Here is a 14,724-nt window from a genome sequence, read left to right on the forward strand (position 1 = left end):
TCTCTTTGTCTCTGCCTATTGTAGAGAAACAGAACAGCCAGAGAACAAGCCAGGCTTGAGGACGTCGGGGAGGCTTCTCAATCCCTGTGGGTCAATTCGATACGGTTGCCTTATGCCTAACGTGAACACGGAAGAACAGCACTTCCCCCTTTCTGACTGAAACTCTAGTCTCACTTGGTTGGTTGCCAGGATCAAACCAATTCTTTGAACTTGGTCATGTTTGCCTGTTGCAGTCACCAGCCATAGGACTCGTCAAGCCAGTTTCTAGATCAGATATGAAGCAGTCAGGGGGCTGGAGCTGCTGATTTCCTTGTTGAAACACTCGGTGAGGTTGGGGGTGCAGGGGGGTGGGGGGTGGGGGGGGGGAGGGGGTGGGGGGTGGGGGTGTGGGGGGTGGGTGGGGGGGGGGATGAAAATGATACCCCGTCACTAAAGGAAAGAGAGGATGATAGTTGGTGTCAGAGAAGTCTACATCTGCCGAGATACTTTAATCAGGCACGGCAGTGCTTACGGTGGGATAAAATCTTGACTTGCTGAAGACTGAAAATAAATATAAATTTGATATGTTTTGTGTGCGTGGAATGTGTGTTGGCATCTTTCCAGCTATGGGAGATGATGAGTACACAGCAACAATCCCAACTGCAAGGAACTACTAAAGGTCGTGAATGTAGCCCAATCCATCATGCAAACCAGCCTCCCATCCATTGACTCTGTCTACACTTCCCACTGCCTCGGAAAAGCAGCCAGCATAATTAAGGACCTCATGCACTCTGGACATTCTCTCTTCCACCTTCTTCCGTCGGGAAAAAGATACAAAAGTCTGAGGTCATGTACCAACCGACTCAAGAACAGCTTCTTCGCTGCTGCAGTCAGACTTTTGAATGGACCTACCTAATATAAAGTTGATCTTTCTCTACACCCTAGCTATAACTGAAACACTGCATTCTGCACTCTCTCCTTTCCTTCTTTATGAATGGTATGCTTTGTCTGTATAGTGCAAGAAACAATACTTTTCACTTTATGCTAATACATGTGACAATAATAAATCAAATAAAATAAAATCAAATTATGAGGGCAATTCTTCACTTGGCTTTGAAGGCCTGTCTTTGGGAGAGAGGTTCTGCCTGTGAAGTGGCCAAACTGTAAATAGCCTGAGTAAATAAATCCTGCGGATTCTGGAAATCAGAAATAGAAATGAGAAGGAGCAGGGCCAGCTCAGCAGGTCTGGCAGCATCTGTGGAGAGAGAAACAGAGTTAATGTTCGGAGTCCATCCCGACTCTTCTTCACAACACGGTTGCTGTTTCCAGCATTGGAACTTGTTGCCGAGCGGCTGTAGCCACTGGGCACCATGGCAGTGCCAGTCGACAGGCTTTGTTGCCAGCTAGTTCTAGTCATCCTATTATAGAAAGGATATTATTAAACTAGAAAGAGTGCAGACAAGATTTACTAGGGGATTTTCACAATAACTTCATTGCAGTGTTAATGTAAGCCTACTTGTGACACTAATAAATAAACTTTAAAATAAAAAGGTTGAACTCCCCTGCTCTTCTTTGGCTGTGGGATCTGGAGCTTCTCCTGGAGGAGAAGATGGACCTGAGTTCAGTGTCGCATTGGGATGACAGTACTCCTGACAGTGCAGCACTCCCTCAGTACTGACCCTCTGACAGTGCAGCACTCCCTCAGTACTGACCCTCTGACAGTGCAGCACTCCCTCAGTACTGACCACTGACAGTGCAGCACTTCCTCAGCACTGACCCTCTGGCAGTGTGGCACTCCCTCAGTACTGACCCTCTGACAGTGCAGCACTCCCTCAGCACTGACCCTCTGACAGTGTGGCAATCCCTCAGTACTGACCCTCTGACAGTGCAGCACTCCCTCAGTACTGACCCTCTGACAGTGCAGCAGTCCCTCAGTACTGACCCGCTGATAGTGCAGCACTCCCTCAGTACTGACCCTCTGACAGTGCAGCACTCCCTCAATATTGACCCTCTGACAGTGCAGCACTCCCTCAGTACTGACCCTCTGGCAGTGTGGCACTCCCTCAGTACTGACCCTCTGACAGTGCAGCAATCCCTCAGTACTGACCCTCTGACAGTGCGGCACTCCCTCAGTACTGACCCTCTGACAGTGCAGCACTCCCTCAGTACTGACCCTCTGACAGTGCAGTACTCCCTCAGTACTGACCCTCTGACAGTGCAGCACTCCCTCAGCACTGACCCTCTGACAGTGCAGCACTCCCTCAGTACTGACCCTCTGACAGTGCAGCACTCCCTCAGTACTGACCCTCTGACAGTGCAGCACTCCCTCAGTACTGACCCTCTGACAGTGCAGCACTCCCTCAGTACTGACCCGCTGACAGTGCAGCACTCCCTCAGTACTGACCCTCTGACAGTGCAGCACTCCCTCAGTACTGACCCTCTGACAGTGCAGCACTCCCTCAGTACTGACCCTCTGACAGTGCAGCACTCCCTCAGTACTGACCCGCTGATAGTGCTGCACTCCCTCAGTACTGACCCTCTGACAGTGCAGCACTCCCTCAGTACTGACCCTCTGACAGTGCAGCACTCCCTCAGTACTGACCCTCTGACAGTGCGGCACTCCCTCAGTACTGACCCTCTAACAGTGCAGCACTCCCTCAATATTGACCCTCTGACAGTGCAGCACTCCCTCAGTACTGACCCTCTGGCAGTGTGGCACTCCCTCAGTACTGACCCTCTGACAGTGCAGCAATCCCTCAGTACTGACTCTCTGACAGTGCGGCACTCCCTCAGTACTGACCCTCTGACAGTGCAGCAATCCCTCAGTACTGACCCTCTGACAGTGCAGCACTCCCTCAGTACTGACCCTCTGACAGTGCAGCACTTCCTCAGCACTGACCCTCTGACAGTGTGGCACTCCCTCAGTACTGACCCTCTGACAGTGCGGCACTCCCTCAGCACTTACCCTCTGACAGTGCGGCATTCCCTCAGCACCGCTCTCAGGCGGCATCCTAGATTTTTGTTTTCTTGGTCAGAACATTGAATGGAATTGGGACGTCTTGTTGAAATTGTACAAGACATTGGCAAGGCCACACTTGGAATACTGTGTACAGTTCTGGTCACCCCATTATAGAAAGGATATTATTAAACTAGAAAGAGTGCAGAAAAGATTTACTAGGATGCTACCGGGACTTGATGGTTTGAGTTATGAGGAGAGGCTGGATAGACTGGGACTTTTTTCTCTGGAGCGTAGGAGGCTGAGGGGTGATCTTATAGAGGTCTATAAAATAATGAGGCAGAAATCATAGAAACCCTACAGTGCAGAAGGAGGCCATTCGGCCTACAACCTAGCCAATTACTGTCCATTCAGTCTACTCTCAGTCATCAGTAAAGTGATGGAAGGGGTCATCAACAATGCTATCAAGCAGCATCTGCTCAGCAATAACCTGCTCACGGATGCCCAGTTTGGGCTTTGTCAGGGTCTCTCAATTCCTGATCTCATCACAGATCATGGTTCAAACATGAACAAAAGAGCTGAATGTTGAATGAAAGAGGTGAGGTGGAAGTGACTGCTCTTGACATCAAGGTAGCATTTGACCGAGTGTGGCATCACGGAGCCCTAGCAAAACTGGAGCCAATGGGAATCAGAGGAAAGCTCTCCGCTGGTTGGTTATACCTGACTGAAAGGAAAATGGTTGTGGAGGTTGGAGGCCAATCATCTCAGCTCCAGGACGTCTCTGCAGGAGTTCCTCAGGGTAGTGTCCTAGACCCAACCATCTTTAGCTGCTTCATCAATGACCTTCCCTCTGTCATAAGGTCAGAAGTAGGGATGTTCGCTGATGATTGCACAATGTTCAGCACCATTCGTAACTCCTCAGATACTGAAGCAGTCCATGTACAAGTGCAGCAAGATTTAGACAATATCTAGACTTGAGCTGACAAGTGGCAAGTAACAAAGTAATATTCATGCCACATAAGTGCCAGGCAATGACCATCTCCAAAAGAGAGGATCTAACCATCTTAACATTCAGTGGCATTACCATCGCTGAATGCCAACATCCTGGGGTTACTATAGACCAGAAACTGAACTGGACCAGCCATATAAATACTGTGACTACCAGAGCAGGTCAAAGGCTCGGAATCCTATGACAAGTAACTCACCTCCTGGCTCTCTAAAGCCTGTTCACCACCTAGAAGGCACATGTAAGGAGTATAATGGAATACTTACCACTTGCCTGGATGGGTGCATCTCCAACAACACTCAAGAAGCTTGACACCATCCAGGACAAAGCAGCACACTTGATTGTGACCCCTTCCCACAAACATTCAATCCCTCCACAGTGGCAGCAGGGTGTACTATCTACAAGATGCATTGCAGGAACTCACCAAGTTTCCTTAGGCAGCACCTTCCAAACCTTCGGCTGCTACCATCTCAAATGACAAGGGCAGCAGATACCCGGGAACACCACCCACCTGGAGGTTCCCCTCCAAGTCACTCAAGATCCTACTTGGAAATATATCGCCGTTTCGTCACTGTTGCTGGGTCAAAATCCTGTAATTCCATCACACGCCCCCCCCCCCCCCCCCCCAACAGCACTGTACCTACATCTCAGGGACTGCAGTGGTTCAAGAAGGCAGCTCACAACCACCTTCTGGGCAATAATTGCTCGTCTCGCCAGTGAGGCCCACATCCCATAAATGAATACAAAAGGAAAACAGGTTAAGTTGAGTCTGTGGGAAGATAAGGAAAGGACCTCACTCGGAGACGCCCTGCCTAGATCTCTGTTTAATGTAAACCTGCATGTGGACAAGATTGGAATTTATCAGTGCTCTGTGTCCGTGACTAACAGGGTATAAATTAGTTGTACACCTGGTGATTTGGCAGAGTACTGTTTCAGGGGTCTCTCAGAGATAGTGCTCTCCCCGCATGCTTGAGTCAATGTTCGTAACCTATAGAAACCATAGAAACCCTACAGTGCAGAAGGAGGCCATTCGGCCCATCGAGTCTGCACCGACCACAATCCCACCCAGGCCCTACCCCCACATATTTACCCACTAATCCCTCTAACCTACACTTCCCAGGACTCTAAGGGGCAATTTTTAACCTGGCCAATCAACCTAACCCGTACATCTTTGGACTGTGGGAGGAAACCGGAGCACCCGGGAGGAAACCCACGCAGACACGAGGAGAATGTGCAAACTCCACACAGACAGTGACCCGAGCCGGGAATCGAACCCGGGACCCTGGAGCTGTGAAGCAGCAGTGCTAACCACTGTGCTACCGTGCCGCCCTGTACCTGGGTCTCCTGTGATCAATTCACAGAACATCACAGCACAACATAGTCATTGGGATTCCCCTCGGTCTCTGATTCAACCTCTTATAAAGACACGGAAATCATGACTGCATCCCACGACTCCCCTCCCCAACCTCCAAGACAATAGTGCCTTACCCAGAACTTTATACAGACCAGTTCAGTACAAACCCCTGCTCTTGGATCCAATAATCTCTATTAACGAAATCCAAGAACTCCTCTGCTTTTGAATTTTCGCAACAAGGAGCAGTGGTCAAATTTCCGACGCACCAACTGTGCAATCTGTTTGAGAAAAGCCATCAATGCCCACACATTGAATTTCGACACATCAGGCCGATTAATTACAAGAGAAAGATTAAGCAAAGCCAGGTTTTTATTGCAACATAGTCCTGCATAGTGATATACATACTCCATTGGAGCTTTCCTTACAAAAATACTGAGCCAATATTCACTTTAAAATATATTTATAATTCCATAAAGTTTAGGCATTGTTTGGATAACTACATAATAAAAGTTCATAACATCAGATCGAGAAAATAAAGGTTCAATCCTTTGGCGTTACCAACAAGAAAAAAAATCTGAACCGTTCACACCAGTCTGCTGCACCAGGTTTGTTAATGAGCCATTTTGTACATGTTGGGACAATTTCAATTGATCTGGAACACCTACCTGACTCAGCTGACTGACTGAAGACTGATTTTGTTTCAATGGTCGGTACCACACCCTATAACACACCCTGCTTCACCACATTAGTAAGGGCGGCACGGTGGCACAGTACTTCGCACTGCTGCCTCACAGCGCCAGGGACCCAGGTTCAAATTCCGGCCTCGGGTTGCTGTCTGTGTGGAGTTCGCACGTTCTCCCTGTGTCTGCGTGGGTTTCCTCTGGGTACTCCGGTCCCACAGTCCAAAGAAGTGCGGGTTAGGTCATTTGGCCATGCTAAATTGCCCCTTGTCAAGAGGTCTAGCAGGGTAAATACGTGGGGTTACAGGGATAGGCCTGGGTGGGATTGTTGCCGGTGCAGGCTTGATGGGCCAATTGGCCTCCTTCTGCACTGTAGGGATTCTATGATTTACCCTACACTGTCACATATACCCTACACCATCACATATACCCTACACTATCACATATACCCTACACTATCACATATACCCTACACTATCACATATACCCTACACTATCACATATACCCTACACTATCACATATACCCTACACAACCACAGATATCCTACACTATCACAAATGCCTTGCCTACATAACCACATATACTCTACATTATACTACACTTTAATGCATCCTACATCATCGTGATGATACCAAATACACCATACATGTATTTCTCATGATACATGTTTTGCTACTATACTCAACGTTATGGCATTCTCAATGCTGTGTGGAGCTATATACTGTAATGTTATCCTGTTATTACATAATCTGCCCTACACATGGGGCTAGTTAATATGTGGTTCAGAATAACACCAACAGCATGGGTTCAATTCCTGCTTTGGCTGAGGTAGACATGGGATCTGCCTCCTCACCCTGTCCCATGCTTGATGGGAGTGGCACCCTTCAAGCCAAATAACCAATGGCCCCTCTCTGTACCTGTAGCTCCTCATGGACTTGGTTAATGACTTACCTACCCTATACATACACTCCACTTTATTATGTGTCTGAGATTGTGCCGTCACCTACATTATTCCACACCCATGTTATTGTGTATATTCTGTATTGCCTATCCTATCCTCCGTTATGTTATACCACACATCTTACCCTCACATTAACATACATGACCGACCTTATCCCTTGACCTGGCCTGGACCCTAATTCCCACCCGCAGCAATACAATTTCTATTAGTGGGAGTGATTAGCCACAAGTTATACAACATCCTTCTTTCAGTACCCAGGACAGACAATTAATGTTACAGCCCATTGGTATCCTGTAGAGAAAGCATTCGAAGAACATGCTGCTGGGTGAAGTAGGGTGGGGGGAGGCTCGTGTGGGACATAAACACCAACAGAGCTCAAGCTGGGCCGAATGGCCTGCTTCTGTGCTGTAGATTCTTGTACATCTGTGGAAGGCAGTGGTGTGTCTCCTAAGCAGGGTGAGTAATTCTTTCCAACTTACTTTTAGTTAGCGCTGGTCATGGGAAGGGGAAGATAGGATGGAATCTTTTTTCTATTCATTTACAGGATATGGGCATCGCTGGCTAGGTTGGCATTTCAGTCCATCCCTAAATCTGGATTGCTCTATTACCTGGTGATTGACCTCCTTAAACTTGTACCAAGAACGTCAACACTGTACAGATTGAAAAAGTCTTTCCTTTCTTCCCTTTGGAAGAGAATTGCTTTCAGACTAAAAGCAGAGTGAGCAGTGTACTAGGAGGCAGTGTGCTCGCAGTAAGATGCAGAATCGTCTGAGAGTTACCCATTGCGCTAAAAAAGGGAAAATATTTCCACCCACGTCCAAAGGCTAGGAGCCATGAATCCAAATCATCAATGCTTCCAATAGCGAATTCAGGAGTAATGTTTTAACTTGGAGATTGCTTAGAACGTGAAACTTGCTGCAACAAAGAGCAGTTGAGGCTTACATTTCAGTGGAAGATAGATGAGGTGGGAGGAAATCATAGATCATAGAAATCATAGAAACCCTACAGTACAGAAAGAGGCCATTCGGCCCATCAAGTCTGCACCGACCACAATCCCACCCAGGCCCTACCCCCATATCCCTACATATTTTACCCACTAATCCCGCTAACCTACGCATCTCAGGACACTAAGGGCAATTTTTAGCATGGCCAATCAACTTAACCCGCACATCTTTGGACTGTGGGAGGAAACCGGAGCACCCGGAGTAAACCCACGCAGACACGAGGAGAATGTGCAGACTCCACACAGTGACCCAAGCCGGGAATCGAACCCAGGTCCCTGGAGCTGTGAAGCAGCAATGCTAACCACCGTGCTACCGTGCCGCTAATAGAGGAATAGAGGACCATGCCTGTGGAGTTGGATGAAGAGGGTTTGGAGGAAGTGCGTGTACAGCACAGAACAATTGGGATCAGTGGCCTGTTCCTGTCCTTGTAGACTTGAATGGTGGGATTTGTAGTTCTCCGCAGAAGTCAACAGGATGCCACAAACTGAAAAGAATCCAAGTAACTTCCTAGTCTTTTCTGCGCTACTTCCTAAACCACTGCACGTAGATAGTGCAGACACAGTGTAAAATGCAGAAACAGTTTGAGGCAATGGGAAGCCCTCACTGAAATATCTCACTTTCCCACACTCATGGGTAGATGAGTATAATTTCAATTTGCTCTGAACGAACACATTATCTGCACAACACCACAAAACATCCAGCAGAGGTTGCCTCTCCAACTAAGAATGGTACGGATGTACGTTCAGGAAATAAGCAGGGTGCGCCATTGAGAAGTACTGACCTTCCTGTGAACACCTCAGCCAGCGAGGTCCCGGAAACCCAAGCAGAATCACTGGAGTTTACCTTGCTATCTAAAACAGTGGTTCCCAACCTCTTATATGTTGTGGCCCACCTCTGTAGGGTACTGTCAACCCACTGAGGGACCTTTCAATCTCAGCCAATATTAGGCTGGAAAAGATTGGCATTCCCAATCTTTTCCAGCCTAAAAATCGGCTGTGGGTGGCATGGTGGCACAGTGATTAGCATTGCTGCCTCACAGCGCCAAGGACTCGGGTTCGATTCCTGGCTTGGGTCACTGTGTGGAGTTTGCACGTTCTCCCCGTGTCTGCGCGGGTTTCCTCCGGGTGCTCTGGTTGCCTCCCACAGTCTGAAAGACGTGTTGGTTAGGTGGATTGGCCGTGATAAATTGCCCCTTAATGTCAAGAGGGCAAGCTGGGGTGAATGCATGGGGTTGCGGGGATAGGGCCTGGGTGGGATTGTGATCAATGCAGTCTCGATGGGCTGAATGGCCTCCTTCTGCACTGTAGGGTTCTATGATTCCCACAGATTTTATCAGTTGCCATGTTCACCCGAGTGACAGATTGTTTAACCCCAGGATTGCAGTTTCTCATGATAAAGTCCTCAAAAGCTCTCTTTTTGACCATCTCCCTGAATCTGCGTGATAAATAAGCGTAATATTTTCCATCATATTTTGAATTGAGAAATGTTTTTGCAGAGAAAAATAAAAATCAATCACAACACACTGAATTCTAAGTATTTCCAGTTTGGCAAAATAGTTATGCGAAGAAAGATGAAGAAAAGCCCTTTAAAAGGAGTCAGTTAATGCAGATGTATCCCCACTAGCGTTCCAAACAGTAAACTTTCACCTCGCAGCTTTCCTTAAGGAGCTGAAGAAGTAGAACAGCAGAACACCGCCACCTGAAGGTTCCCTTCAATCCTCACACCATCCTGACTTGGAGATATATCGGCCGTTCCCTCACTGTCGCTGGGTCAAAATCCTGGAACTCCCTCCCTACCAGCACCGTGGGTGTACCTACACCACACGGACTGCAGCGGTTCTCGAAGGCAGCTCACCACCACCTTTCTCAAGGGCAATCAGTGATGGGCAATGGCTTAGCCATTGTGACACCCACACCATGTGAAAGAATTAAGAAAAACCTTCACCTATAAATGCCAGAACCACAGATGTTTTAGTGAAGTGAAGCACTTATTCTAATTTGTAAATGGGAATAGGAAGAGGAAACTCATGGAGGAACCATTAACCGACTCAGTCAAATTGTACTGACTAATAGACATTGCTTTATAATGTTGCCCTTGACACATTTGCCAGATTTTGGAGCCAAACTTGCCAGGGAGCTATCATTAAAATAAATGTTAAAGTGGCCAATGATTACACTACTATCAAGTATATTCTGTGCCCCAACACTCAGATAAGATAGTGCACTCTGCACAACTTAATTCCAATCTCTTAACAATGCCTCTTCCTAGTCTTTAGATTGAAAAGGTTCCTGAAAGGGGGCTGAACCCAAGTAGGCCACACAAGAGTCATAGTCAAAGAATCATAGAGGTTTGCAGCATGGAAACAGGACCTTCGGCCCAACTTTTCAATGCTGCCCTTTTCTTGAACCCCTAAGCTAGTACCAATTGCCCCCATTTGGCCCATATCCCTCTATACCCATGTTACTGTCTAAATGTTTTTTAAAAGACAAAATTGTACCCGCCTCTACTATTACCTCTGGCAGCTTGTTCCAGACACTCACCACCCTCTGTGTGAAAAAATTGCCCCTCTGGACCCTTTTGTACCTCTCCCCTCTCACCTTAAACCTATGCCCTCTAGTTTTAGACTCCCCTACTTTTGGGAAAAGATATTGACTATCATTATTTTATCGACCTCTATAAGATCACCCCTCAGCCTCCTACGCTCCAGAGAAAAAGGTCCCTGGAGTGTAGGAGACTTAGGGGTGATCTCCTATGCTCCAGGGAAAAAGAGGTCGGTGTTGCCAACCCTCCAGGATTGGCTGGGAATCTTCAGGAGTTGAAGGTTAATCACTGGGATGCTGCAGTGAGGAACATTCAGGAGGGAAAAGAAAATCATAGGGACAATAGAAACAATTGTCATTTTCTTTTCATTTTGATTGTCACATGAATATTGAAGTGGGGTGAAAATAAGGCCACTTGACTGATATTCAAGTATCATCTAATCAGGGAATGAAGAGTCCCTTGGCTTCCCAATTGGTTGCGGGAAGGTGAGGCGCCATGATGATGGGCCTACAGTGGTTAGCACTGCTGCCTCACAGCGCCAGGGATCTGGGTTCGATTCCCGGTTTGGGTCATTGTCTGTGCAGAGTCTGCATGTTCTCCCTGTGTCTGCGTGGGTTTCCTCCGGGGGCTCCGGTTTCCTCCCACAGTCTGAAAGATGGGCTGGTTAGGTGCATTGGCCGTGCTAAATTCTCCCTCAGTGTACCCGAACAGGCGCCGGAGTGTGGCGACCAGGGGATTTTCACAGTAACTTCATTGGAGTGCTAATGTATGATGTGAAGATGCCGGCGTTGGACTGGGGTGGGCACAGTAAGAAGTCTCACAATGCCAGGTTAAAGTCCAACAGGTTTATTTGACTCACCTGATGAAGTAGCAGCGCTCCGAAAGCTTGTGATTCCAAAGAAACCTGTTGGACTTTAACCTGGTGTTGTGAGACTTCTTACAGTGTTAATGTAAGCCTACTTGTGACACTAATAAATAAACTTGAAAAAAACCTATCAGCTGGCTAATGTGGGGCGGGGCAGTTGGCTGCAGGAGGTCATGTGATGAAATCTCCAGGAAGACGCCTGACCAGAGTTGGCAACCCTGACAAAAGGCTTGAGTATAGTTCAGCAGAAAAGACCCTCCTTGGCCACATCTCTGCCATTTGCAAAGCGCGGAAATGTCGGACAATGGAGACTTCTTGAAGCGTATGGGAGCCAGGACTTTCCGTGGCTGAGGGGGTGAACGATAAGTCAATCGTCAGTCAGTCTGTCACATTATTGGTGTCAAATAACAGCCTTTGGAAAAGCAAATAAACCAATGTGCATAGATCTGCGATAAATAAAATGTAGAATCACTGAAAACATTGCTGCTTGTGTAAACTCACAGGCCCATGGGCAATAATCCACATCTATATGTCTGTGTGTATATATCATATATGAATACAAATATGTTATAGGTTAGTACCTCCCTTTATCTGAAAGATTAACTCCTAACTCATTATCACTTGTTCACCAAAATTGTTGGCTCATTGGAACACTGACTTTTCACAAAGAAAATTGCATAACACCCGCAAATAACAGAGCAAAAACCATCCCACAAATGAATAATAGGTTGCAAAATACAATTGATGATACTTGGATCTCGACACTGCCTGTCACAGTGAGGGCATTTGGCAGCTTGTAGTGGGGTTGGAGCCCAGTGGTGAAGCCCGCTCCTTTCTTAACCCGCGGCCTACGCTTGCGTTGCCCTAGCTACACTCCTAACACATGCACGGGAGGTACTGAGAAGGCAGGCGACTGCCGAGCATAAAGTCACAGAACTGACACAATGTCATTCTGACGCACCGGGGGCTCCTGGTGGGAGTTTAATCGTCTTTGTTGTCCTGCATCACCTTATCCAGACAATTAAAAACACTTGAGTAAAACTGGCAAACCCCCTCACCCATCACCCCCCCCACTCAGCCATCTTAAATACACACAAAAGTCTTCTGTAAGTCTCAAATGACTACCCACTGAAAATAGCCAACACTCTCATGCAATTATCTTGCGAGGTCCTTCTGTCCTTTTAGCTTTTATTAACACCCAACTCCTTTGTTCTCTGCCTCCTGGTGCCCCCCCTCCAACCCCCCCCTGAAAAATAACCCAGAGTATATTTAGATGCAACACCCCTTGTGCAGAGGCTCCTGAGCGACTAACTACCGTTCCCTGCTGCTCAGTTCGATCCTGGAGTCCTGGTTTCTACTCTGTTCCCAGTCTGCCCTCCACTTGATGCTGGGAAAGGAACTGCATGCAACGCAGAAACATTCTGACTGTATCTCAACCGGGTCAGCCCTTTGCAGGAAAAAGGAGCATGCGGGGGGGGGGGGGAAGGAGCCTACACTTCACAACCTTGATGCTTCAACCAAGATGACTCTTCCAAAAATACAAGGGTTCTTCAATTTGACCACAAGGTTTGGGTGTCTTAGGTTGCAGGTTGGCGAAAAATAAGTTTCTTTTTTGTAAAATGTCATCCGTTCCATTTTTGGGTTCCTCATCCATCAGCTAACTGCCTCCCCCACCCACCCCCGCCCCCATCTCAGCCACAAAGAAACTCTCGCTCCATATCCTCTCCCCGGGTTCGATTCCCAGTTTGGGTGACTGTGTGGAGTCTGCATGTTCTCCCCATGTCTGCGTGGGTTTCCTCCGGGTGGCCCGGTTTCCTCCCACAGTCCGAAAAAGACGTGCTGGTTAGGTGCATTTGCCATGCTAAATTCTCCCTCAGTGTAACCCGAACAGGCGCCGGAGTGTGGCGACTGGAGGATTTTCACAGTAACTTCATTGCAGTGTGAATGGAAGCCTACTGGTGACACTAATAAGATGAAGTTTAAAAACTGCACTGTCGCAATGGACAAGAGTGTCCAATTGTCCCTTTGCTTTTCGATTGTGGCGCGCACGGGCTTCACTGCAATAAATTAATGAAAAATTAAAAGCATAATCTTGCTTGTATCGTTTGTAGAGTTAGTATGTGGGATAATGGATTATTTTCTTGGCGGCTGCCAACTTTGAATGACAGATGGATGCTAGAACTGCAGGCTCAAGACATCAACAAAGAAAGAATAATGGCTGGATCGAGACAAGCTTTCCAGCAATGCATCTTTGTGGTTTTGACTGCTTTCTGTCAAGCCCCTTGCTGCTTTAGAGGCTCACATTGAACTGTAATCCCCCACCCCAGGCATGTAAGAGAAAAGATAGCTTTATTTAAAAGAGAATATAAAATAGATATATGTGGAATGGTAGCATAGTGGTAACGTTACTGGCCTAGAGGCTTGGACTGCTGATGCAGGGGCAAAGGTTCGAATCCCAGCTGGGGCAACTTAAATTCGATCAAAAAGGATCTGGAGTAAAATGCGAGTCTCGGCAATAATGATCATGAAACAACTGGATTGTCGTTAAAAACCTAATTCACTAATGTCCTTCAGGGGAGGAAATCTGCCGTCCTGACCTGGTCTGGCCTACATGCAACTCCAGAGCCAGAGTAGTGTGATTGGTTCTGAAGTGGCCCTAACCGGTCACCCAGTTGTATCAAAGCACTACAGGAAAACAGCGCTGTGGGTGTACCTACACTGGGCGGACTGCAGTGGTTCAAGAAGGTGGTTCGCCACCACCACCTTTCTCAAGGGTCATCAGGGATGGGGCAATAAATGCTGGCCTAGCCAACGAGGCTCACAGCCCGAGAACGGAAAATTAAAAAAAAAAACGCACGCAAAAAAAACCCAATCTGACCATGGCTATGTACACGGAAGCTAACACCATTGGAAGTCTGAATGACTGTGAATGGAACACAGCTTGTGCAGAGTAAGATACAGGGACACTAGCGGTATTTATACATATACAAGCAATTGGCTCTTCACGTCCTGCAGTCGCTGTCAGGGGATCCTTGCTTCTTTGCTTTTTTTTGTTGTTGCAACATCTGGGTTGATTTCGAAACCTCAGAAAGCTCCTCTCCGTCCACCGCTCCGTCATCCTCGCAAAGGCAGCTGCCAGATTCCTCCCCCCTGCAGAGCGCGTGGTTTTGCAATGAATAAATACGCTGCATTGTACCAGTCCTCCAGCAACAATCACAACAAAACAAGTACAGGATATTCTTCATCCTTTTCCTCGCGTGGCAACGTCAAGATTTACTGCTTCTCCTCATGGTTGGCATAAATGCCAGCCTCCCAGCGCAGAGCCATGGCACTCTTTCGGCGGGTCACCCTGGTAGCTTCAAGGACCTGGAAGAGT

The 14,724-nt window shown here is 47.5% G+C and overlaps 1 protein-coding gene across 2 annotated transcripts in view; it reads right to left on the reverse strand.

The window, feature by feature from the left end:
- Nucleotides 1–8,052: 8,052 nt before the first annotated feature.
- LOC144494767 (A-kinase anchor protein 2-like) overlaps nucleotides 8,053–14,724 on the reverse strand; it is a 172,391-nt gene continuing 165,719 nt past the window's right edge. For both annotated transcript variants that reach the window (XM_078214078.1, XM_078214077.1), the window contains exon 4: nucleotides 8,053–14,714. In XM_078214078.1, coding sequence (XP_078070204.1) covers nucleotides 14,622–14,714 — 93 coding nt within the window. In that variant the 3' untranslated portion in view covers nucleotides 8,053–14,621. The remainder of the gene's footprint in view (nucleotides 14,715–14,724) is intronic.

The sequence above is a fragment of the Mustelus asterias genome, chromosome 6 (genome assembly GCF_964213995.1).
Source record: "Mustelus asterias chromosome 6, sMusAst1.hap1.1, whole genome shotgun sequence".
In the NCBI taxonomy this organism is placed as follows: domain Eukaryota; kingdom Metazoa; phylum Chordata; class Chondrichthyes; order Carcharhiniformes; family Triakidae; genus Mustelus; species Mustelus asterias.